At 39.4% G+C, this 25,085-nt stretch overlaps 2 protein-coding genes across 5 annotated transcripts; both read left to right on the top strand.

Moving 5' to 3' along the window:
• The first annotated feature begins 2,379 nt into the window (after positions 1-2,379).
• Positions 2,380-14,395, top strand: LOC137027179 (major histocompatibility complex class I-related gene protein-like). Of its 2 annotated transcripts, XM_067395088.1 has the most exons (7): positions 2,380-2,622; positions 3,044-3,109; positions 4,562-4,822; positions 11,035-11,313; positions 11,504-11,794; positions 12,850-13,190; positions 13,296-14,395. In XM_067395088.1, exons 3-6 carry the CDS (start codon positions 4,576-4,578, stop codon positions 13,014-13,016), a joined length of 984 nt encoding a protein of 327 aa, XP_067251189.1. In that variant the 5' UTR covers positions 2,380-2,622; positions 3,044-3,109; positions 4,562-4,575; the 3' UTR covers positions 13,017-13,190; positions 13,296-14,395. The 2 variants fall into 2 exon arrangements, with proteins under 2 accessions (XP_067251189.1, XP_067251188.1); XM_067395087.1 differs by lacking the exon at positions 3,044-3,109.
• On the top strand, positions 14,391-24,844 carry LOC137027178 (gastrula zinc finger protein XlCGF57.1-like). Of its 3 annotated transcripts, none has more exons than XM_067395085.1 (5): positions 14,391-18,314; positions 18,430-18,565; positions 18,695-18,785; positions 19,321-19,447; positions 22,703-24,844. In XM_067395085.1, the coding sequence occupies exons 2-5, from the start codon at positions 18,504-18,506 to the stop codon at positions 23,851-23,853; spliced, it is 1,431 nt and encodes a 476-aa protein (XP_067251186.1). In that variant the 5' UTR covers positions 14,391-18,314; positions 18,430-18,503; the 3' UTR covers positions 23,854-24,844. The 3 variants fall into 3 exon arrangements, with proteins under 3 accessions (XP_067251186.1, XP_067251185.1, XP_067251187.1); XM_067395084.1 differs by having other exon boundaries at positions 18,447-18,565; XM_067395086.1 differs by having other exon boundaries at positions 14,391-18,307; positions 18,447-18,565.
• Positions 24,845-25,085: the final 241 nt, after the last annotated feature.

The raw sequence follows: 25,085 nt of genomic DNA on the forward strand, positions 1-25,085 counted from the left end.
AGCCGTGAGGGAACGGCGCGAGGCCGGTGACGCGAGTGATAATGAGCATCACCTGCGAGGTGTGCCGGTGTTACAATATATTCGGTTCCTGAAATATTCTGTTACAATTGGTGGCGCTTACGCAAATATTCATGATATCCTCATATTGTGGGCTTGTCCTTGAGACAACGCGCAAGCGAATGGAACTGAAAATATTACACGCTCCTCAAATTGCAACTGTTTAATTGATTATTTCGAAAAGGTAATTAATATTCCTTTGGAATATACCTTTGGAGCTTTGTTTTGATGACAGTCTTCATGATATGATAGGAAATTATAATTAAGTTTTGTTAAAGTTTGACAAGGCAGGATATTACAGCACAAAACCCTGAAATGTGTCAAACATAACACATACTCAAAGAACCTTATGTAGGCTACCTGATTTAAAACAATTTCAAAAGCAGTCAAATAAAATAATTCTGATAATAATAATACAATTGATTTCTGTGAGGTAATACAGCACAAATGCACAGAAAAAATAGACAGCTACTTTACAAGATGATGTTGTTTGTTATTATCATCACCGATGTCATAATATGGTTTTGTTTTGTGATGTCACATTATGCTCATCATCTTGTAAAGTCACTGTCTGTTTCAGATTGGATGTGAGAGCTGAAGTCTTGGATAGCTCTGGCAGTGTGTGATCCGGACATGCATGAAGGCTGTTCCTGAGTGCCAAGGCCCTGTTTTAATATTTACCTCAGAAGCTCACATTTAGCATTGCTTCTTTTCACACATTGTTTTAACTTTTTAAATGTCTTTTCAATTTGACTTACATTCATAGAGTAATTACTTCTGTAATTGTTATAACATTTAATGTAATTAATATTTATATAGGCTACAACTGGATTTGTTGTTAAAAAAAAAAAAAAAAAATTAAAAAAAGTCAATTTTCAGGATAATATTTTAAAGATAATTTTGTGCATTCCAAATAAGATTTACGGATCTTTAGAAAGGGTTTTTAACAACGTTTGTTATGTTATTCAATTATTGCACACTATAGGTCAATCAAGGTCAGTTACAATAACTCAGGACACTAAAGAGACCTTTCTACTGACTCTGAAAAACAGCGGAATAAAGATGCCCAGGGTCTCTGATCACCTGTGTGGACGTGATTAGTCCTGCTGCAGGAGACAAGAGGACTGCAGATGTGAACACAGCAATAAAGTGCAATGTCTGTAATGTAAGATGCCTGAGACAGTGCTACAGGGAGACAGAAAGACAGCTGATTGTCCTTCCAGTGCCAAACCACACGTGAATTGCCTTGATGGAAGATTGGAGTAACATCTCACAGCAAGAGCTGCAAATCTGGTGCTGAGGATGAGATGCTCTGTAAAGCAGCTGGCGCCACATCAGACTTTAAGATACTCTGTTGATCAAACGCCTGTGAAATTTGTTCAGTTTATGTCTCAGTTGTTGAATCTTTTTGTTTGTTCAAATATTTACACGTTAAGAAATTTGCTGGAAAAACAGTTCTGTGAAAAACAAAACAAAAAAAAATTGATGTTGCTTTGCAACAAAAATATGTGACAAATAACATCAAGTGTGCATTTACTCGTTGGACTATAATTATAATTTGTCATGATATCCAGTAAAATATGAGAAAACAGGAAATATTTGTAGTTTAGTGTTGATAAGGGTAGCTACTACTTAAGTCTTAGGCCTACTGTGGTGATAAACACTGAAAATATCAAAATAATTAATAAATTAAGGATGACACAGAATATTCACAACAGGCTATAGCTTATATACTTTTTATTAGGACATTTGTAGAGGTTTTTTTCAAGTTGTCAACACTATGCAGTCTAGTCACAATGACAACGAAGGAAGCAAATTAATCAAACTATTCAAAAACTTTTTAAAGCCTCACAAATGAAAACGCTAAACAGAAAACACATCAGTGTAAAACAAGGTTATTGGCTCATGTTTGCTCTGCTGTATCCTTCTGTTTATCTGAATGCCTGTCCTGTACTCAATCAGGCAAAATAGCTCAGACGATTTATCATATTACACAAACTATGCATTGTTTTGAACATGTGAACTGTTGACTAACATTGAACATTTTATTACCTTTTCGAAATAATCCATTAAACCGATGCGATTTGAGGAGCGTGTACTAATATTTTCAGTTCCATTCGCTTGCGCATTGTCTCAAGGACACGCCCACAAGATGAGGATGTCATGAATATTCATGGAGGCGCCACCCAGTGGAACAGAATATTTCAGGAACCGAATATATTGTAACACCGGCCTCGCGCCGTTCCCTCACGGCTCTCGCCCGCCCTGCTCGTCACAATAAGAAAAGAAAGTGAAAGTAAAAAAAGAGAGAGAAAACGAAAGAGTCACATGAGGAAGAAAACCTCACCTTAAATGGCAGCTAAGTTACAATAGACAATAACGCTCAAAAACATTGTAGAAGTAGGCTACACAACACCTATTAGTTGGAAGACAGATTTTGCATCGTGTTAAGAAGTGACACACAAATTTTTTTTTTCAGAGATTATCCATAACACCTGGATTCATTAATTCAGAGAATGCTCAAGCTTGCATATCTGCTGTCATGCTTGACGGTCGTCAATGCAGGTAAGTTAAACTGATGCTTTCCTATCTACCTTATTTGGTTATCTGTGATTGTGTGAGACTTCTGATTCATTAGCCTATAAGAAGAAAAACTGTGCATTAAATGGTAAAACTATTTGTGCTGCAAACAAACTAGTGTGTTTATAATTACGGCAATACATAACACCAGATACATTAGTCTAATTTTCAAATGGCCGCGCCCGATCCTAAAAATAAGGTGGATACTTTTTATTTCATTAAAAAAAACCTACTTGTCAATGGTAACAAATGGTTTTGAGTGTTTGTGCCTATAACAGATTATGTCAGCATTAATGTCCATGCACAGGCAGGAAGGTGTGGTTAAGTGTATTACCTTATTGTGAGGTTTACCTAGTGGTTTATAGGATGGAAATGTATGTATTTCATTGTATTTTATTATTTATAGTTTAAAAAACAGCAACAAAGATCAGATGTTTTCAACATGTCTTCTTTCGAAAGTCAAGTTTGGAGGGTGAGTAAATGTAAACAGAGTTTATGTTTGGTGACCTATACCTTTAACGTTGCAATTTGATATTTTGCCTGTGAATGTTGGACAGTATTTAAAGGTGATAGAGAGGATTTTTTCATCGACTGAGAATCCAAAGACTGTTACTGAGTTTTTGAAATGAGCGCATGCGTAAGAACAACCCCCCTCCTTCGAAGGAACGCCTCCCAAAACTCGTAAACACTCGTATTGGAACACGAGTGTTTACCACCGGCATTCGCTGTGTCGTGTTAGTGGATTCATTATGTCGGACTCACCGCAGGTAACTCATAATCTGCAGTTGTTACTCCTGTCTCCGGACAAAAACATTGCATGCGGCGCCTGTAGAGTGTGGAAAGTTACTGGAGCGCAGCCGCGCACATCTCTCACAAGGAACGTCATGGCAGTGATTGACAAGCCAGAGGGCCAATCGTTTATGCGATGATCGTGTAAACGATTGGCTGATGTTTTTAAGGCCCTACCTCGTGCACAGATGATGTATATTAATATTATTCCTTTCAGTGCACCTAATAAATAGTCTTTTATCAGTTAGTAAAGACAGTTTCAAGTAATATTGCAAAAATGTATAAAACAAAACATCCTCTTTAGCACCTTTAAGATTTTGAATGGCTTTTCTGTGACTTATACAGAAAAGGAGAAATATTGAGTTGGGAAGTTAGGTGTGAGGAAGAGCAGCTCAGGCTTATAATAATGTGCCTGTTTGGTGAACAATTGTAAATACATGTGAAATATCTGTTCATGTTTTTTATGTTAACTGTAAAATTGCATAATGGCATATATATATACACTGCATGATTGCATATATATATATATGTGGCGACCAGGGCGGGCGAAAGCCGTGAGGGAACGGCGCGAGGCCGGTGACGCAAGTGATAACAAGCATCACCTGGGAGGCGCACCGGCCTTGAGTCTCTCACGGAGGAGCTCCGGGAGCATAAAAGGAGGAGCGACGACCGTGGAGGACGAGAGAGGACCAGGCCTGGACTTTATTTTATGTTTTATTATGTTTGTGTGGCCGGCAGACTTCCGCGAGGGTCTGCCGGCATTACTTTCGTTTTGTTTGTTTATTTTATATTAAAGTTTTGTTGAATGTTCGCCGGTTCCCGCCTCCTTCTTCCCACATCTACTAACCTCGTTACAATATATATATATATATATATTGTTAACAGTGTTGTAGTATCATGGTCTTCTCATAAACTCAACCTACTCCGGCCTGATCTCTGCTTCAACATTGCCTGTTAATACTGTTTATTATTCTTTCACCCTTTATCAGCATGGTTGAAAATGCTGCAACAAGCATCCAAATATTTTATGTGATGGAATATTTATCATATGTATATTTAGTTATAATGCCAGTGGAAGATACATATGTTATGGGTTAATTTGACACTGTATTTTCTCGTCCTTGTGTATCCACAGGTTCTCACTCACTGATGGCTTTGGCAACATATATAGTTGGACAGACACCATTTCCAGAGTTCAGTGTTGTGCTGATGTTGGATGATCTGCAAATACTGTATTATGACTCTGTCACATGGAAAGCTGTCTATCGCTCTCACAGTACTGATTCACAGTTCAATAATGAAGTGCAAAGTGATGCTGATGTTGTATTTAACGCCATGTATAATAGCATGAAAACTCGCGATTTTTATGTTAAAAAACACTTAAATCACACAGACGGTGAGAACTATAGCCTATAATATGAACCTTAACACATAAATAATTTAATAACAAATGTAGTGTCTTTTTATTATTTTTTAGCATTTACAGATTTTTACAGACGCTAGGACACATTTCTCAATACTTAGGTCACTTTTGCAAAACTTTTCACACAGTGAGCACAACAGAAGTCTATGTGGGCTAAACTGAGGATCAATTATCATTGCTTTGGCACAAAATGCACTACATCTCTGAAATTTCATGAATTCTTTTCTCAATCAGACACAACAATTGCCCAAAAAACTCTTTGTACGTACAGGCCAATTTGCACATGCTTACATACTGTTTTCAAAACTGTTAAACTTATGTAAACTTTGCTACATTTCTACAGTAATATTGTAATGAAATATATGCTGAATCTAAAAAATCAAATTGTCACGGAATGAAGGAAGGATGCAGATGCAAGTTAAATCTCTTTAATAGAGCTTCACACCGAAGGTAGTCAGATTCAACATACACAAAGAACATATAACAGTCAGCAGGAGAGTGGTAACACAGGGACGTCGATGGGCGGTGAAGATCCGTGAAGAGTGATGACCGAAGAGCAGTGTCCGTGAAGTAATCCGTGCGTGAAGTCCAGAGAGTAATCCAACGAGAACACGAAAACCAGGAAGCAATGAATCAAAGTCCAGTCCAGGGAAACACACAACAAGCAACACAGGAAACAACACGCGGACACCGTACAACGATCTGACAAACAAGAGATGAAAGACAAGGCGTTATATAGGCAGATAGTAATTGCTCACAGCTGCCGCTGATCAACAATCAGCGGCGACGCCCACACAAAACAATCAGGTGACACACCCACACCATCACACAGACACCAGAATGAGACAGCGGATTCATGAACCGTGACAGTACCCCCTCTCCTAGGAACGCCTCACGGCGTTCCCAGAACTCCTTACCTGCCGATTGTAATCATCGATAAGGGAGTGATCCAGAATGTCTCTAGCAGGAACCCAACTTCTCTCCTCCGGACCGTAACCTTCCCAGTCCACCAAGTACTGGAATCCGCGTCCCCTCCGCCTCGAGTCCAGAATGCGATTAACCGAATAGGTTGGTTCCCCGTCTACGAGCCGCGGTGGTGGGGGAACCGGAGTAGGCGGATTAAGATGCGAGTGAAAAACAGGCTTAATTTTGGAAACATGGAAGGCGGGATGAATCCTCCTGTACGCCGGAGGCAATTTGAGTCGGACTGCCACTGGGCTAATAATCTTAGTGACAGGAAACGGGCCAATGAATTTGGGAGCTAACTTATTGGCAACGGAACGGAGCGGAATGTTCTTGGTAGAAAGCCACACTTTTTGACCCACGACGTATACGGGAGGCTTTGACCGGTGGCGATCAGTCTTAGCCTTGGTGCGCGCCCTCACTTGCAACAGAGTCTCGCGGGCTCTGTTCCAAGTGCGGTGGCACCTCTGGACAAAGGCGTGAGCAGAGGGGACCGCGACTTCGGATTCCAGACGGGGAAACACAGGTGGCTGGTAACCTAAACTGCATTCGAACGGAGAGAGGCCCGTAGAAGACACTGGTAACGAATTGTGTGCGTACTCAATCATAGAGAGTTGTTGGCTCCAGGAGGAAGGATTCTTGGACGCCAAACATCGCAACATACGCTCTAAATCTTGGTTGGCTCTCTCGGTCTGTCCATTGGTCTGGGGGTGGAACCCAGAGGAAAGACTAGCCGTCGCGCCCAGCAGTCTACAAAACTCCTGCCAAAATTTGGACACAAACTGGGGACCCCTGTCGGACACCACATCTACCGGGAGGCCATGTAACCGAAAGATGTGGTCTACGACAGTAACCGCTGTCTCCTTGGCAGAGGGCAATTTGGTCAAGGGAATGAAATGAGTCGCCTTCGAGAACCGGTCCACTACGGTCAAAACGACCGTGTACCCCTGGGAGGGTGGGAGGGCGGTGACAAAATCTAGAGCGATGTGGGACCAGGGTCTCAAAGGGACAGACAGCGGTTGGAGTAACCCATCTGGAGGGCGGTTGGACGTCTTACCAGTGGCACAAACCGAGCAAGCCAAAACAAAACTGCGGATGTCCCGAGCCATAGCAGGCCACCAGAATCATTGCTTAACCAAAAATCTGGTTCGATTAACCCCTGGATGACAAGCCACGTTGGAACAATGCCCCCACTTGATGACGCAGGACCTTAACTCCTCCGGCACAAACAAACGGTTCGGTGGGCACCCGGGCGGAGGCATTACCCCTTCTAAGGCCGCCAGGACCTTCGATTCGACCTCCCATGTAAGAGTGGAGACTACTAATGTCTCAGGAAGAATACACTCGGGAGTGGACGGGCGCTCGGATGGATCAAAAATACGAGATAAAGAATCGGGCTTGATGTTTTTGGAGCCCGGGCGGTACGATAGAGCAAAGTCAAAACGTCCGAAAAAAAGTGCCCACCGAGCCTGCCTGGAGTTGAGTCTTTTGGCCGATCGAATATATTCTAGGTTCTTGTGATCAGTCCAAACGATGAAGGGCACCCCCGATCCCTCCAACCAATGACGCCACTCTTCCAACGCTAATTTGACTGCCAACAACTCTCTGTTACCAATGTCATAATTGCGTTCAGCGGGAGACAAACGATGAGAAAAATACGCGCAGGGATGCATCTTCTCGTCCGAGGGCGCCCGCTGGGAAAGAACTGCTCCTACCCCCACCTCTGACGCATCGACCTCCACCACGAACTGACGCGAAGGATCAGGGGCGATAAGAATGGGAGCCGAAACGAAGCGGCTCTTCAGTTTGGCAAATGCAACCTGAGCTGCATCTGACCACCTGAAGGTCGTTCGTGGTGAGGTCAAGGCGGTCAGAGGCGCGGCTAGCTGGCTGAAATTGCGAATAAAACGCCGGTAAAAATTGGCAAACCCCAGAAACCGCTGTAGGGCCTTACGGGAATCTGGACTTGGCCAATCCACCACAGCCTTAACCTTGTCAGGATCCATGCGAATTCCCTCGGACGAGACGATGTACCCTAGAAAGGAAACAGACTGTGCATGAAATTCGCATTTCTCCGCCTTGACAAAAAGCCCATTCTCTAGCAGACGCTGGAGCACTCGTCTGACGTGTTGAACATGTTCCTGGAGAGACGACGAAAATATCAATATGTCATCCAGGTAGACATAAATGAACTGATCAACCATGTCTCTCAACACGTCATTGACGAGTGCCTGGAAGACCGCGGGCGAGTTGGAAAGCCCGAAGGGCATAACCAAGTATTCAAAGTGCCCTCTAGGGGTGTTAAAAGCGGTCTTCCATTCATCCCCCTTCCTAATGCGGACCAAATGATAAGCGTTCCTCAAGTCCAATTTAGTGAAAACGGACGCTCCCTGCAACCTCTCAAAGCCTGAAGACATCAACGGCAAAGGGTAAGTATTCTTTACCGTGATGTTGTTCAACCCTCGGTAATCAATACAAGGTCGCAGAGATCCGTCCTTCTTCCCCACAAAAAAGAACCCCGCCCCCGCTGGAGAAGAGGAAGGGCGGATGAACTTAGCTGCCAGAGAATCAGAAATGTATTTCTCCATGGCCTCCCTCTCGGGAACAGACAGAGTATAATTTGCCCTTAGGCGGAGACTTACCCGGAACTAAGTCTATGGCACAGTCATAGGGACGATGCGGAGGGAGAGAAGCAGCACGGGACTTACTGAACACTTCCTTCAGGTCCAGATACTCCGCGGGCACGTTAGACAAATCCGCAGCCTTTTCCTGTAACACAGAGACAGACACAGTGGGACAAGCAGACTTAAGACAAGACCTGTGACACAAAGTGCTCCACTCGGTGATGGTGTTGAGTTGCCAGTCGATCCGAGGATTGTGCTTGGTGAGCCAGGGGTGTCCGAGAACTACGGGTGCTTGCGGTGAGTCCAAAAGCATGAACTGAATCCTCTCGTTGTGGTTACCGGAGGTGGTGAGGGTGACGTAATCCGTGATCTGAGAGATGTTAGGAAGACGTTGACCGTTGAGTGCGTTGACTGTAACCAGGTGAGTAAGTGAAGAGATGGGTAGTCCATGCTGTAGTGCGTAACTGGTGTCCATAAAGTTCCCCTCAGCCCCGGAGTCAATGAGTGCATTGCAGGTGATGTTGTGAGACGCCCATCTCAGTCTTACCGGGAGAAGAGGTGATGGTGAGGACTTCTCAGCGGAGATCCCGCCCGATAGTAGCCTCGAGTTTACTATCGGGCTTGGTCTTTTACTGGACAAGACCTGAGAAGATGTCCCGATGCTCCACAGTATAGGCATAAGCCCAGGGATCTCCGCCTTTCTCTCTCCTCCCGGGAAAGCCGAGCTCTCCCTACCTGCATGGGCTCAGGATCTGTGGCGGGACCGACCGTATTAGCAGCGCTGGCCGTCCGGCCCTCCGCTCCCTGTAGTCTGGTGCTGGGGACCTCCAAAAACTCCAGTTTCTGGAGGCGGGAATCCACCCGTAAAGCGAGATCAACCAGCCCGTTGAAAGTCTGAGGAAGGTCCAGGGTGTAAATCTCGCGGTGAATACGGCCGGCCAGCCCATGCAGGAACACATCCCACTGCGCCTCCTCGTTCCAACGGCACTCCGCCGCGAGGGTGCGGAACTGGATGGCATAATCCGCGACCGTGCGGCTGCCCTGCTTGAGTTCGGTAAGCTGTCGAGCGGCCTCCTTTCCTGCCACCGCACGGTCGAACACCCTCTTCATCTCGGCGGAGAGTGCCTGGAACGAGGAACAACATGGGTCTTTATTCTCCTACACCGCCGTTCCCCATAAAGCCGCCTTCCCAGTCAACAATGTAAGGACGAACGCCACCTTGGATTCCTCATGCTCGAATGTACGAGGCTGCAGAGAAAAATGCAGGGAACACTTATTCAGAAAAGCTCTGCAAAACTCTGGCTCACCGGCGTAACTCTGGGGCACAGGCAGGCGGGGCTCCGGTAGATCGCGTCGCTCCAGCGACGCGGGGGGAACAGGCGGTGTGGGTGGCACAGTGGGAGCGCGAAGTTGTTGAAGTTCCCGGGAGAGCTCGGACACCTGTGTTACCAGCGCTTGGACAGCGCGTCCGGTGGAAGTGATGCTCTCCTGCTGCTGGTCCATGCGGGAGATGCTGTGGTTGATGAACTCCGTTAAAGCTGCTGAACTCGCTGCATCCATATTGGTCAGATCGTTCTGTCACGGAATGAAGGAAGGATGCAGATGCAAGTTAAATCTCTTTAATAGAGCTTCACACCGAAGGTAGTCAGATTCAACATACACAAAGAACATATAACAGTCAGCAGGAGAGTGGTAACACAGGGACGTCGATGGGCGGTGAAGATCCGTGAAGAGTGATGACCGAAGAGCAGTGTCCGTGAAGTAATCCGTGCGTGAAGTCCAGAGAGTAATCCAACGAGAACACGAAAACCAGGAAGCAATGAATCAAAGTCCAGTCCAGGGAAACACACAACAAGCAACACAGGAAACAACACGCGGACACCGTACAACGATCTGACAAACAAGAGACGAAAGACAAGGCGTTATATAGGCAGATAGTAATTGCTCATAGCTGCCGCTGATCAACAATCAGCGGCGACGCCCACACAAAACAATCAGGTGACACACCCACACCATCACACAGACACCAGAATGAGACAGCGGATTCATGAACCGTGACACAAATACTATCAAAGCAATTAGATCATACTGAACACCTACACAAGCATTTGTTTTTCAATTTCATTATCATCCATTCAAAGAGGAAAACTTCAGAATAATTTTGTAAACAATTAAACAATTATAAACAATAGACCGTGATATTCTTGTTTTGTTAAGAAATTTTACAAAAGAAAACATTGTATAATGATACCTGATGTTAGTATTTTTAGGTCAGTATTTTATGACTGACAAAGCGTGTTTGCTGGGTGAAAACCTTTGCTAGTGTTCTGGAAGAATGAGTTGATTTGAGACGTGTTTTGGTAGATTTAGTGCATTTTGAATGTGAAATTAACTGCTGTGCCAAGATGAAAGTTGGTTAGGAGAGCTGTGTGAAGAGTTTTGAAAAAGTGGGCTGAGTATTGAGAAATGTGTCCTAACGATTGTAAAAAACTGTAATGTAAGATAATACATTACATAAAGTCCAGTTCAGTTCAATACATTTTATATTATGTCAGTGAAGACAATGTAATAAAACGTACATTTTTCCTTTATTTAAAGGTGTACATGTCCATCAGAGACTTGTTGGATGTGAACTGTTGAATGATGATAAACCAGGTCCACTTCATTTCTGGGATGCTTTTGATGAACAATGTATGGAGGAGTTCACATATGACCCGGAAATAAATGATATCCAGATGAAAAAACCATGGATGATACCAAGGGACCAAGTGAAACAGCTCCATATAAAGTTTCTATATGAAAAAGTTTATCATTTTATTTGCATTAAAGTTTTGCAAAGGTACCTGAATATGGAAAAGAACAATGTGATGAGAAAAGGTGAGAGAATCAACCTGATTAACTTCAGTATAAAGATAGAAAAAAAGCATAATCAACAAATATGACCCAAACAGCTGTGCTGACAGAAAATACATGCATGTGCTTCTGAATACTTTATGAAATGTGAACCATAAATAAATAACTGATGCAACAGTTTAACAACAGTAAGACTTCTCGTCCTTCTCTGTAGTGAAACCCAGAGTCAGACTCATGAAGAAGACACTCACAGACTCTCAAGGGCTTCAGATCAGCTGTCTGGCCACTGGTTTTTACCCCCGTCACATTAACCTGACTCTGTTCAGAGATGATCAGCCTGTGGATGATGATCAGATCACAGGAGGAGAGATTCTTCCCAACGGAGACAGAACTTACCAGATGAGGAAGAGTTTGGTGATCAGCGCAGAAGAACAACGTGAAAGACACAAATACAACTGTACAATGAAACGCCTCAATCTGGACAACAAACTGGACATTACATTTGGTAAAGAAAAACTGACAATCAAAAGAACAAACAAAACTACTGAATAACAAAGAAGACATTAGATAGAAGATACTTGATTGCCATTGTATAAAAGACAATGATATTTACAGTATTTTACATACACTAGGACACATTTCTCAATACTTAGGTCACTTTTGCAAAACTCTTTACACAGTGAGCACAATAGAAGTCTATGTGGTCTAAACTGAGGATCAATTATCATTGCTTTGTCACAAAATGCACTACATCTCTGAAATTTCATGAATTCTTTTCTCAATCAGACACAATAACTGCCAAAACTCTTTGTACGTACAGGCCAATTTGCACATGCTTACATACTGTTTTCAAAACTGTTAAACTTATGTACATTTTGCTACATTTCTACAGTAATATTGTAATGAAATATATGCTGAATCTAAAAAATCAAATACTATCAAAGCAATTAGATGAAACTGAACACCTACACAAGCATTTGTTTTTTCAATTTCATTATCATCCATTCAAAGAGGAAAACTTCGGAATAATTTTGTACTGTTATGTAAACAAGGTTCATGAAACAAACTGCAGTGAATTATAAACAATAGACAGTGTTATTCTTGTTTTGTTAAGAAATTTTACAAAAGAAAACATTGTATAATGATACCTGATGTTAGTATTTTTAGGTCAGTATTTTATGACTGACAAAGCGTGTTTGCTGGGTGAAAACCTTTGCTAGTGTTCTGGAAGAATGAGTTGATTTGAGACGTGTTTTGGTAGATTTAGTGCATTTTGAATGTGAAATTAACTGCTGTGCCAAGATGAAAGTTGGTTAGGAGAGCTGTGTGAAGAGTTTTGAAAAAGTGGCCTAAGTATTAAGAAATGTGTCCTAGCGATTGTAAAAAAAACCTGAAATGTATTAAAACTCTCAGTAGAAGCAACAATACTAGATTGCAATTTTATATTAAATAACATTTTTTTTTACTAAATTTAACCTCTGTAAATCATTTTAATATCTGTCTATAACTTACAAATTTATTTTCCTGTTGTTTATATCACTGTTATTTTTCCCACCCCAGTTTCAGATGTAGCTGAATCTGACCCAGGATCCTTCAGTCTGTCTGTAGTTATCAGTGTGCTGGTGTTAATGTGTGTGGCTGTTCTCTTCATAACTGCTCTCATCAAATGGAGGAAGAAGAGACGAACTGCTGGTAAATGTTCTGTACAGTCAGTTCATTATATCTAATGCTCATTTAGAAAAAAACACACCAAAGCATCAATTCCTTAGAGACTTAGAGTTCACAGTATGAAGCTTTATGTTTCTGTAGTGTTCCTCTGTGTTTATTCTCTGTTTAAATGTGTCACATTTTTTTAGGACGAGTCTCCGAGATGTCACAGTGTAAATACTCCCCTACTCCATGTAAGTACAGTATGAAGTAATATGAATTCAGCAACATGTTCATTTTAAGATTCATTTGAAAAACTTTCTAGAAAGGAAACCAAAAGGTTATTTTCTTTATTTCAGCTTCAAGATGAGGTCATGGCAATACATCATGTAAAACTTTGTAGAAGCTATTTGGGTTATGCTATGATAATAACTTCTACAATGCTGGGACAGAGATGGGTCTTGCGCATGTTGCCCACTTGAGACCCACCTAGTGTCAAGTGCAATCCTGTATGAAATCCATGCGATTATGGAACCCGCGGACTATGTAGGGCCAAGTTTTTCAGCCCATTACAGTTTTTTTCAGTTGCTAACAAGCATTGTTCAATACCGAAACCACATTTTCAAAACTCTTCACACAGTCAGCGAAACAGAAGTCAATGAAGACCAAACTGTGAACCATTTTTCATTGCTTTCAGACAAAATGCATTCAGTGACCACACTTTTCAAAATTCAGGAACTCTTTTCCCATTCGTACTCCACAACATGCAAAATACTATGTATTTTCAGCACATTTTTCTAATGCTAACACACTGCATTCAAAATGATTAAAAACACATTCAGAACAGAATGATGGCAAATTCCAAGCATTTATGCAGTAATTATTTTAAAATATTCTCAATTTTATAGCCAAAAATTAAAAAAATAATCATTACAAGCTAATTGCAATTTTAGCTGAAATTCCACCCACTCCAATGCAAGAGAGAGAGCAGACGAGAACCATCACTGTAATTTACTATAATGAACATGTTACAGTAATGTGTAGAATGTATTTTATTTATTCTTTTTTTATTATCATTGTAGCCCTGGAGTTTTTTTTCCCTCTTTTTTCACCTTTTGGTTATAATTTTCAAGTACTATATTCATAAAAAATGAAATTTTGATTAATTTCTGATTCATTCGTGTTACAAATGCTTTCAATAAAATTGTGTTACAGTGTTCTATATGAAGAACTGATTTATGTGGAAAATCATTGAAACTTTAAAAAAGAAAAGTTCATCAATTATGTAATGCTTCCTGTTGTTAGTGTTTTTTAGGTCAGTGTGTTGTGAATGAAATGTGTGTTTTCTGAATGAGAATTGTTGCCAGTGTTATGTTGGTCTGAGTGAGTTTTGTAGGTGAGATTAACTGTTTGGCCAACATTCATGCTGGTAATGCAGAGTGTGTGAAGAGTTTTGAAAATGTGGTTTCGGTATTGAACAATGCTTGTTAGCAACTGAAAAAAACTGTAATTTCATATTCATATGTGCCCCATGTACACATGTTGGCTGGGGAACTGGATTCAATATTTTGAATGCTTCGATCCACAATCTGACTTTTCACTTGTGATGCAGCCTGAATCATAATAACACCGTGTTCGTTCACTGGCCAGAGGAAGACTGGTCCCTCGGCTGAGCCTGGCTTCTCCCAATGTTTTTTCTCCATTCCTGTCACCTGAAAGAGTTTGTGTTCCTTTCCATTGTGACCAGGGGCGTAAATTTCATCGGACAGTAGGGGGGACAATAAACATAACATTTCTCAAGAGCAATTTTTGAAGGGGACACAAATAATACAGCCAAAATTTTACTTATAAAGGATATATGCAGGGGTTAAATTGGGCCGGGGCTGTCCGGGGCTCGACATTAACGCTTAATTTCTTGAAGGGCCAAGAGAAAGAGAGCTTTACTTGTCCTGATTAAAACAACAATAACAAAAATAGTTAGGGAATCACCAAAACGCAAGCATGATTCTATTACATTTAGTGTAAGTGGCGATTGATAATGGATAATATAAATATTTAATAATAAATATTTTATTAATGAACGATTCAGCGTTTTGAACGAATCGGTTGAGTCAAGAATCAGTAGCCTATTCCAAAACACCTGCCTCATTCTTGAATGAATCAGTCGTTTGAATGAATGACTAGGGCTGCGTTCCAGTTCGGTTTTTAAATGCCCTTCCCTCGCTAACTTCACTCGGTCTTGTTGACTCGGATGTACGTCATTGCTTACGTTGCACGAGTGCCCACTTCTGGCGGAACCTTTGTATGGGCTGAACTGGAACGTCCTAAGCCCTTGATCACTTGGAATCCGCAATGGAGCTGTTTTATTATTCATTTTTTTTCCCTTACAAAATTGTTTAATACAGCATTCTATATGTATATATGTGTGTTTTAAATGTTTAAAAAATAATTAATATATCATAGAGTTGTTTGTGGTGGGGTAAATTAAACGCGATATGCGGTGACGACACAATCGTGTTGCATTGTGGGTTATGGAGCTGCCTGAAGTGTACATATGAAGTAGACTCGCTCCCTCGTTCAAAATCGAGGGAGCGAGGGTCTGTCCATATAAACTTCCCTCGTCCACTTCACGAAGTGGAACGCACTTCAAAATGGCGGCAGGGATTCCCCCGAGGGGAAGTGTTTAGGGAAGTTCGCGAGTGCGTGTCTAAAACCGAACTGGAACGCAGCCTAGGACAGTCACTTGCCACGGCCTACTGCCAGTTCAGTTTCCAGTTTAAATTTTCCCAACATTTCTTATTTGTATATTCAAAAATATTTATAGAATATCATAACATTATTTAATGCAGTTGTAATTTTTCAGTGTAAATTATTTAATTTGATTCATAACAGTCCTGCTTTATTTTTCTTATTGAATTTATTGATCAAATGTAAAAAAAAAGAAAAAGAAAGAAATAAAAGATGAAGCATGTAATAAGATTAGGGGAAAAAATGCCCTTGGGGTAAATATCAATACCCTGTATTCTGTATTGATATGCTCTCCTTTAGGCCTACAGAAAGACTTTGTTATCAGATGTAGCTTTGCACACTGCCAACATCTAGAATGATTTTGATCTGCATTTTACTGTTCATAGCAGAGGGCTCTGTCGACTTATTTTTAGTTTGTCAGTTGATAAGATTTTGTAGGCTTTGCATACACATGTGCACTCCTCGAAAGCCTGAAACCTGATAATTGTTGTTGGTGTGGGTGACATAGTATCCAACAAGCAATTGTAAACAAGCTACAACACGCTAGGTAACATTATAATTGCTAAAATAGCGGACTCACGGGAAAAAAAATCATGTTATCATCTTGCTTTTTTTTTTGTTATGACTAATTACTCAGCGTCGGCAGTCTTAAAGCAAAAATAACCACTTCATCCGATGTTTTTTAATAAAATAGCCTAAACAGCCTTACTAGAGCTCCTCTCAACTACCGTCTGTCTTTTCTCCCGCCGGCGCCGCCGGATTTCTGATTTCTACACGCACGAGAGTGACGTGCGCGGTGGACCAAACCACTGTGAGGCAAGGGAGAGGTGACTCAAAATGTTTCTAAACTTAAAACGCCTGTTTGCGTTTGTATTGCTTTACTTCTTACACAATTATTTTAAGGATATATCATTTATTTACAATACTTAGAGTGGTTTTTAGTTATATTTTTTGGGGGGGACAGCACTCAGATAGGGGGGGTCATGTCCCCCCCCGTCCCCCTCGCGATTTACGCCCCTGATTGTGACCTCTGACTTGCTTAGTTGGGGACAATAAATATTCAGCAATATTACTGATTTGACTGCACTGACACTATTGGATGAGAACTTGAACCAAAGTGAATCGACAATGAACTGATTTCAACTGACTGTTTGTGACTGTTCAAATGACTGTTAACTATTGTCTTTTTAGAGCTACTTTACTGCAGAGTTGAATTCTGTTTTTGTTGTTGAATATTTTTTCAAACAGTTGGCCTAGGGTACTTTCTGTTCTTCTGCTCCTCTTTGTCATTTTTATCATTAAATGTGTCCAGAAACAGGCAGGAAGAACTCGGGAAGTAACACTGACCTGCATAGCTGATCGTACCTTTCCATTCTTTAGTTTGTGGAGGTAATGCATTTATTACATTGACAGACTTTACACATTATGAACAACAATTCAGTCAACAGAATGGAAAGGAGTAAGAAAAAAAAATCACAAAGAATAAGCAGCACACCAGAAATATGATAATATAGCGAGGATATGTCTGGGAGAATAAAGCTCAGGTTTATAATAATCTGTCTGGTAATCAAATATAAATGCTTGTGAAATATATGTCCATGTTCTTAATATTAATTCTAGAAATTGGACATTGAACGTTTGCTGACAATTAATATTAAACTTTATATATATATATATATATATCATAGTCAGTGGAAGAATGGAAGGATACGATCAGCTATGCCAGGTCAGTGTTTCTTTCCGAGTTCTTTCTGAAAAATGGTCAATATTCATATTCATGCATTTATTCATATATTATGTTAATCATTTATGGCTTATGATTTATCAATATTACTTTTGATTTCATATTCATGTACTCCTACTCTATATTAATTCTCATCATATTTTGAAGTATTTACTTTCTATTGTACTCTTATGGTTATTATTTTTTTTTATATATTTAAGAGTATGTATCCTTGCTATATTCAGTTGTTCTTCAAGTGTTCCAATGTGACAGGTCATGTTGACACATTTGTGGTTAGATATTGGACGTCTGCCAAGTACTGCAGAAGTGATGTTTTCGTATTATTTCTGCTGACATGTAATAATGTAAGATTTGCAAAATTCCCTTAAGGGGGTCAAAACAACCCCTATATCTATTTTTTGACATTTGACCAGTCTATGACATAATGGGTAAATCCATTTAATCTTTTCTCATTAGAACAAAACATAAGTTTGAGTGGGATGTAAATTTCCCTATGCTTATGGTATAAAATGGACTGAGTCGTTGATAGTTTAGCCTTTTCCTTTGCTTTGCTTCCCTTTGCCTTTCTGCTTCTCCTCTTCTATCTCTCATTTCATTCTGCGAATGTCTTAATTATTGTTATTTCTTTCTGTATATTCTGATCTTCATCTATTAGATACAATACTCTGGATCGTACAATACTCTAGATTTTATTATTAACTATTAATTACTTAATGAATTTGTTTGACTATAATTTTTAATTAATAAATTTGTTATTCCTTATTCAAATCGAATCTCTGACATAATCATTGCTGGACTGCCTGGAAGAGCAGAAGAACAGAAAAGGGACCACCCGTTTGAAGAAAACAAAGTGGAACCAGAATAACCAATATCATAAAGGTTTTGTGTATGTAAACACTGCACATTTTTCTCTGTGAATGGCTATTTAAATCATGTTTCATGTTTATATATATCGTCTTATAAGCATATCTTTTATACTTTATATTTTTTTTTGATTAAAGAATTTAATTCCCTGCAGAAAAATCCAGCATTGCTGGTCACCAGCATAAAGCATGTTTTGCATACTGGAACCAGCATGGGATGCTGTAGGTCCCTGTGGGAAGTAGGAGTGATGGTAGACCAGCAACACCAGCTCAGGTTTGATTGAGAGCAGCATGTCTTTACTGGTCCATCAGTACTTTACCAGCTTTAACCAGCATATAACAGCCTGTACCGACATGGAATTCATGCTTGATTTTTTTTAAATCATGGTTTATAAAATTGCAGCCTTCCGTTTAAGAAGCACCATGTGAACTTTTATTTTGGTTTGGTGTTGCGACGTCACAAGGCTGCGCCGCTCTCATCTGACTCGACAAAGGTTTGTGTTTCTGAACGATTATGTATTTAAGGTGTTTAAATCGATTAATATATAGGTAACATAAAATAAATCAATTGATTGTTATGTTTAATGACGGTCCGTGTGCGTAGTGAAATTATTATTTGAATAACCGTTGGTTTTACCATTAGCAGGAGGGTGTTTGTTGGGGGGGAAAATGGCCACGGGCTGCACTGACTTTGAGGAGTAGTCAAACACAGTGGATCTTTTTGACACGAAGTTCCATACTTTTTCTTGTTAATGATTGCATTTATTAAATGTAGATCCCAAAATGAAAATACTGTATTACTCACCCCCATGTCGCTCCAAATATGTATGGCTTTCTTTTTTCCGTGAAACACGGGCTATATTTTCCATTTGTATTGGCATGGTCTAAAAATTGTTACACTGATACTGTTAGTTTGTCCCGTAAAGGGCTCATAAATGATGAGTGTTATTTGTCTGTAAGTAAAGTGTATTCATACTTGAGTAACATTGGGTTTTTCATACTTAATATGACAAAATGTCTAAAATACAGGAAAAACTCCCGGTGAAACAACTAAGATCACGTGACATCAATATGGAGTATATTAAAGAGGAAACTGAAGACATGACAATCTCAGAACCATTCAGAGTGAAACATGAAGAAACTAAGGAACAAACAGGTTGGTTCTTAAATGTGAACTCTGTTATTTGTTGCTTATTAAATTGTTGACATCTAAACAAATGAATTATAATTTTGAAATACGTTAGTCCTGTAAATTGGTATGACATGTCATGATGAATCCAATCAAATGAATGGCACAATTAAAGCGGATTATCTAAAAAAATCCAGATGTATAAGAGCTATATGTCAATTTACAAGATGTTGTAAGTAGTCTGCATCAACATTAGTAAAATTTTACAGTTCTCAGTACCAGTTTGTGTATAGTATAAAGAGCTATTAGCCTAAAATGTTTAGTGATTCAACAATATTTTTTAATTTAAAAAACACTGAGACTATACTACAGCTTAGTGGTTTAGCATTTAAATAAGAATTAAATTATTTTAATATAGCAATGTTGATCATGCACAAAATCATTATGAATTTATTTTGAATAATTTTGTAACCCACTGGACTCCATGGATGTTCAGTGAACTTCAATGAGCCTTTGTGGGCTGTGGCTCCTCAGCTGAGAAGACAATCATGGAACACATTTTGGTTGTGTCCCTTATCTGACACATACATTTCTTGTTTTAAAATTTGTATTACCTAGCTGATAAGTTGAGTCAGGAGTGTTTGATAAGGGAATAAAGCAAAATGTGTGTTGTTGGATGAACTTGAGGGCCAGGGTTGGGAATTTCCTTTAATATGATAAGTACCGAATTAACCTTTATACAAATACAGTCATGAAAAAGAAAGTACATCCTTTAGAATTGTATGGTTTTATTCATCAGAACATTATAAAAATCTTCTGGTCTTTAGCAGATCTTAAAATTAGGTAAATACAACTTTAGATGAACAACAACAACACATGACATATTACACAGTGTTATTATTTATTTAACAAAAATAAAGCCAAGATGGAAAACCCATGGGTGAGAAGTACATCCCATGATTCAATTGCTTATAGATCCACTTTTAGCAGCAATAACTTGAAGTAGTTATAATTATTGAGGTTTGTGGGCATTTGACTATGCAAAGCTCTCGACATCTTTTCAGTCGGGATCTAGACTTGACTGGGCCATTGCAACACATTTATTCTTTTCTTTTTCAGCCATTCTGGTGTAGATTTACTGGTGATCTTCAGATAATTGTCCAGTTGCATTACCCAATTTTGGCCAAGCTTTAGCTGTCGGCTGGGTGACCTCACATTTGACTCTAGAATACTTTGGTATAAAGAGGAGTTCATGGTTGACTCACTGACTGCAAGCTGCCCATGGCCTGTGGATGCAAAACAAGGCCAAAATCATCACCCCTCCATCAGCGTGATGGACAGTTGAAAGGACTTGTTTGTGCTGATTTGCTGTTTAGTTTTTGCCTAACTTGGCGCTATGCATTATGGCCAGACATCTCCACTTTGGTCTTGCCTGTCCAAAGGAAGTCTGTGTGGTTTGTTCAGATGCAACTTTGCAAACCTAAGCTGTGCTTCTTCTCTCTTTTTAGAGAGAAGAAGCTTTCTCCTGGTAACCATTCCAAACATGCCATAGTTGTCCCATCTTTTTCTAATTGTACTGTCATAAACTTTAACATGTTAACTGAGGCCTGTAGAGTCTGTGTTGTAGCTCCTGTTTCTCTGAGCATTGCACGGTCTGATCTTGGGGTGAAATTGCTGGGACGTCCACTCCTGGGAAAATTGGCAACTGTCTTGAATGTTTCCACTAGTGAATAATCTTTCTCACTGTAGAATGATGGACTTCAAATTGTTTGGAAATGGCCGTATAACCCTCCCAGATTGATGGCAGCAACAATTGCTTCTCTAAGATCATTGCGGACGTCTTTCCACCATGGTATTGGTAACGCACACCTGAAGGCTCAAGACGAGCAAACTACCAAAACATCTGTTTTGTAGAGGGGATCACACTTGCTGATGATTAATTAATCAAAGACATCTGATTAGCAGCGCCTGACTGCTACTTACCCTCTTGATTCCAATGGAAGCAGTAATGGTGTACATAGTTTGTCACACATGGCTTTTAATTTCATTTAATTTTTGCCTAGTTTTTGTTAAATCAATAATGACACACTGTTGTTGTTCATCTGAGGTTGTATTTACCTAATTTTAAGACCTGCCAAGAACGAGATTAATTATTTAGATTTTAGATAAATAGATTTTAATTATTTCCTGATATATAGTGTTGGGGATAAACAGTTTAGGACCCTTGAAACCAGATATGTTGAATAAAGACCCGGAGTCAAAGCTTAAAAAAAAATTATAAATTGAAGAAAAATTTAATGAAGAATAGTTTGCAGTTTCATCAGCAGAAGCCAACTTCAAGTCTCACAAGGAGTTCCTAAGCCCACCCTGCATCCATACACATTTCCACACCAATTATACTCTAACAGAGTCTACTAACTATGCCATTACTAAGGTAAAAAGGATTCTGATTGGTTAAGAGAAGATAGACAAGATTAGAAGTTTTCCACACATGGTCAGATAGTAAGAAGCGTATCTCCAGGCATCAGGAATCTGACGAGGGACCCCCAGATTTAGGGACTGGATGTCCCTTTAGGGTCGTGAGGTGGCGTCTCTCTGTCTCCAGCTTGAATTGCCAATTGTCCGGACCTGCACAGATTATTAGCACACATACACAGATACACAGCTTCACAGCTTCTCCAATGCTGAAGTCAACCCAGGCTCCAACTGTAAATAGGAAAGTTTTCTTCAAAACATAAGATAACCTGTTCTAGTTCTGTAGAGAATTACGTCTAATATTCATCTTTATTCTTTAGAGAAGTACATAGAGATAGGATAACACTGTGAAATGAGAAAAAGTCACATAGTCCAGCTACTAGGGTGACCTTTGTGACCTAGCTGTCCAGGGTGTTAGAGAAACATGGATCTATGGCTGGACATATGGTGAGAGTGTCTCCAAATGGACAGACAAAGACACAGATATCAGCAGAACTTCTGAAAAGAACATTTCAACAGCCACATACTCATTCTATGGATGTATAAGAAACAAATCACTCAAATCAGTTAATAATAAAAGAGGTTACATATTGATTATTGATTATCACTCTTATTATAATCACTCACGTCAGTCATTCAAAAAAGGATATATGTATATATAGTGAAGAGGCAAGGGAATTTTGATTATCTCCCTTCAATAGGCAACAGAATTCAATAGGCTGTCCTTTCTTTCTCACATGACTGTGGCTGTTTGATGTCTTTTGCTCTTTATTAAATTGGTGTTAACTTTTTTTTTTCACCTTTCAGACCTGATGCTGCTTAAAGAGGAGAGTCCAGATCTGAATGAAATGGAGGAGGAAGAAGATCAGTATGAGAAACATGATTTCATAAATGAAGATAATCTTTGCTCACAGACTGAGAAGTCTTCCTCACAAAAAAGAGGCGAGGAGGCAGGATCTAAAAGATCTTTTACTTGCCATCAGTGTGGAAACTTTTTCACTACAGCAGGAAACCTTAAAATCCACATGAGAGTTCATACTGGAGAGAAGCCTTTCACATGTGATCAGTGTGGAAAGAGTTACACACGAAGCAATACCTTAAAGGATCACATGATGGTTCACACTGGAGAAAGACCTTTCGAATGTGATCGGTGTGGAAAAAGTTACACGCGAAGCAAGACCTTAATGATTCACATGAGGATTCACACTGGAGAAAGGCCTTACACATGCAATCAGTGTGGAAAGTGTTTCATACGTAAAGACAACCTTAAATTACACATGAAAATTCACACAAGAGAGAACCATTTTATATGCCATCAATGTGGAAAGAGTTTCAAAGACATAGAACACCTTAACAAGCATGTGATAATTCACACCGAAGAGAAGCCTTTCAAATGTCACCAATGTGGAAAGAGGTTCAAAATAAGTAAAAACATTAAGGCGCACATGAGAAGTCACAGTGAGGAGAAGCCTTTCAAGTGCCATCAGTGTGGAAAAGGATTTGTAATAAATAAGGACCTCATAAGACACATGAGAAGTCACACTGAGGAGAGACCTTTCAAGTGCCATCAATGTGGAAAGGGTTTAAAACATGAAGAATCGCTTGCTTACCACATGAAGATTCACACTGGAGAGAAGCCTTTCAGCTGCCCTCACTGTGAAAAGTGTTTCATACATAGAGGACAGCTTACTGTTCACATGAGAGTTCACTCAAGAGGGAACAATTGGAAATGTAAATTATGTGGAGAGTGTTTTACAGAAAAGAAACTCCTTCAGATACATAGAAGTACTCACAGCCACAAAGAGAAGCCTTTCCCCTGTCCTCAGTGTGGAAAGCGTTACACATTTAAAGGACGCCTTAAGAATCACATCAGATCTCACAAAAGGGAGCAGGCATTCACCTTATTTCACCATGTGGAAAGTGGTTCATACATAAAGGACACCTTAATTGTCACATGAGACTTTATAAAAGAGAATGATTTAAAAATGTCAACCATGCAAAGAGTTTTACAGACTAAAAAAAACAACAAAAAACACTTAAAAGGCATGTAAATATTAACAGAGGAAAGAAGCTTTTTTATTTTTCAGAATATCTTATTTTGTGTTCAATAGAAGAAAGAAACCCATACTGGTTTGGAACATCATGAGGGTGAGTAAATAATGACAGAATCTTTAAAGGGTTATTTCACCCAAAAATGAAAATTACTCACTCTTAAGTCATTCCAAAGCCAAACCCATAAGTCTTTAATTAATATTTGAAACACAAAGATATTTTGAATGAAATCTGGGAAATCTCGGATTTGGGTGAAATCTCTCAGATTTTATTAAAATATCTTAATTTCTTTAAGAAAAAACCTGTATGTATGCACTAATAATTTTCTTTGACATATCTATTTGTATTTTATTTGTATGCATTATTTATGCATGTACCAGGTTGATGTAAAACATCATAAAAATTATTTTTGACAAAATTAAACATTAAATGGAAGGGTCACCCTGTAAAGGGATAAATTAACTCCATTTTAAAATACTTATGATTCTAATTTATGGGCATTGTGTACATTATGTAGACAACTCATACCCCTTTGTCCCTTTCAAAGCATAATAGTTAATAGATTATCAGAATAATATATGTATATATATCCTGAAACACCTTCATCTGATGGATTTCTGAAGGCAGCATAGATGTATCCTTCGCTGCCTTTAATATCCCACAATCCTGCACATTCCATTCCCTGACTGTTAACTAAAAAAATAAAGATGGCATCTAAAATTTGAGGTTGGTGTGTCAGTTTGTGTGTAAAGTGTACATTTTGACCAACTTTCCCCACTTTTGATGACATTTCTAGTGAGAAGTTAGTATTGTAGTAATTAAACATTCAATTTGTTTTGTTATTGTTTCAAACTCTGTTTTGTTATCTGTCATTAAATTGTTACGCTGCCTCTGAAATCAGTTTCGCACTGCAAAAAATGCTGTTCTTACTTAGAATTTTTGTCTTGTTTCTAGTCAAGAAGCATTTTCTTGACAAGTACAAATAATTTTCTTGTTTTCAGGAAAAATAAATCAAAATTAAGTACTTTTTTCCTAAAAACAAGCAAAATAATCTGCCAATGGGGTAAGCAAAATAATCTTTTAAGAATTTTAAGAAAAAGATTATTTTGCTTACCCCATTGGCAGATTATTTTGCTTG

Source organism: Chanodichthys erythropterus, chromosome 9, assembly GCF_024489055.1.
Source record: "Chanodichthys erythropterus isolate Z2021 chromosome 9, ASM2448905v1, whole genome shotgun sequence".
In the NCBI taxonomy this organism is placed as follows: Eukaryota; Metazoa; Chordata; class Actinopteri; order Cypriniformes; family Xenocyprididae; genus Chanodichthys; species Chanodichthys erythropterus.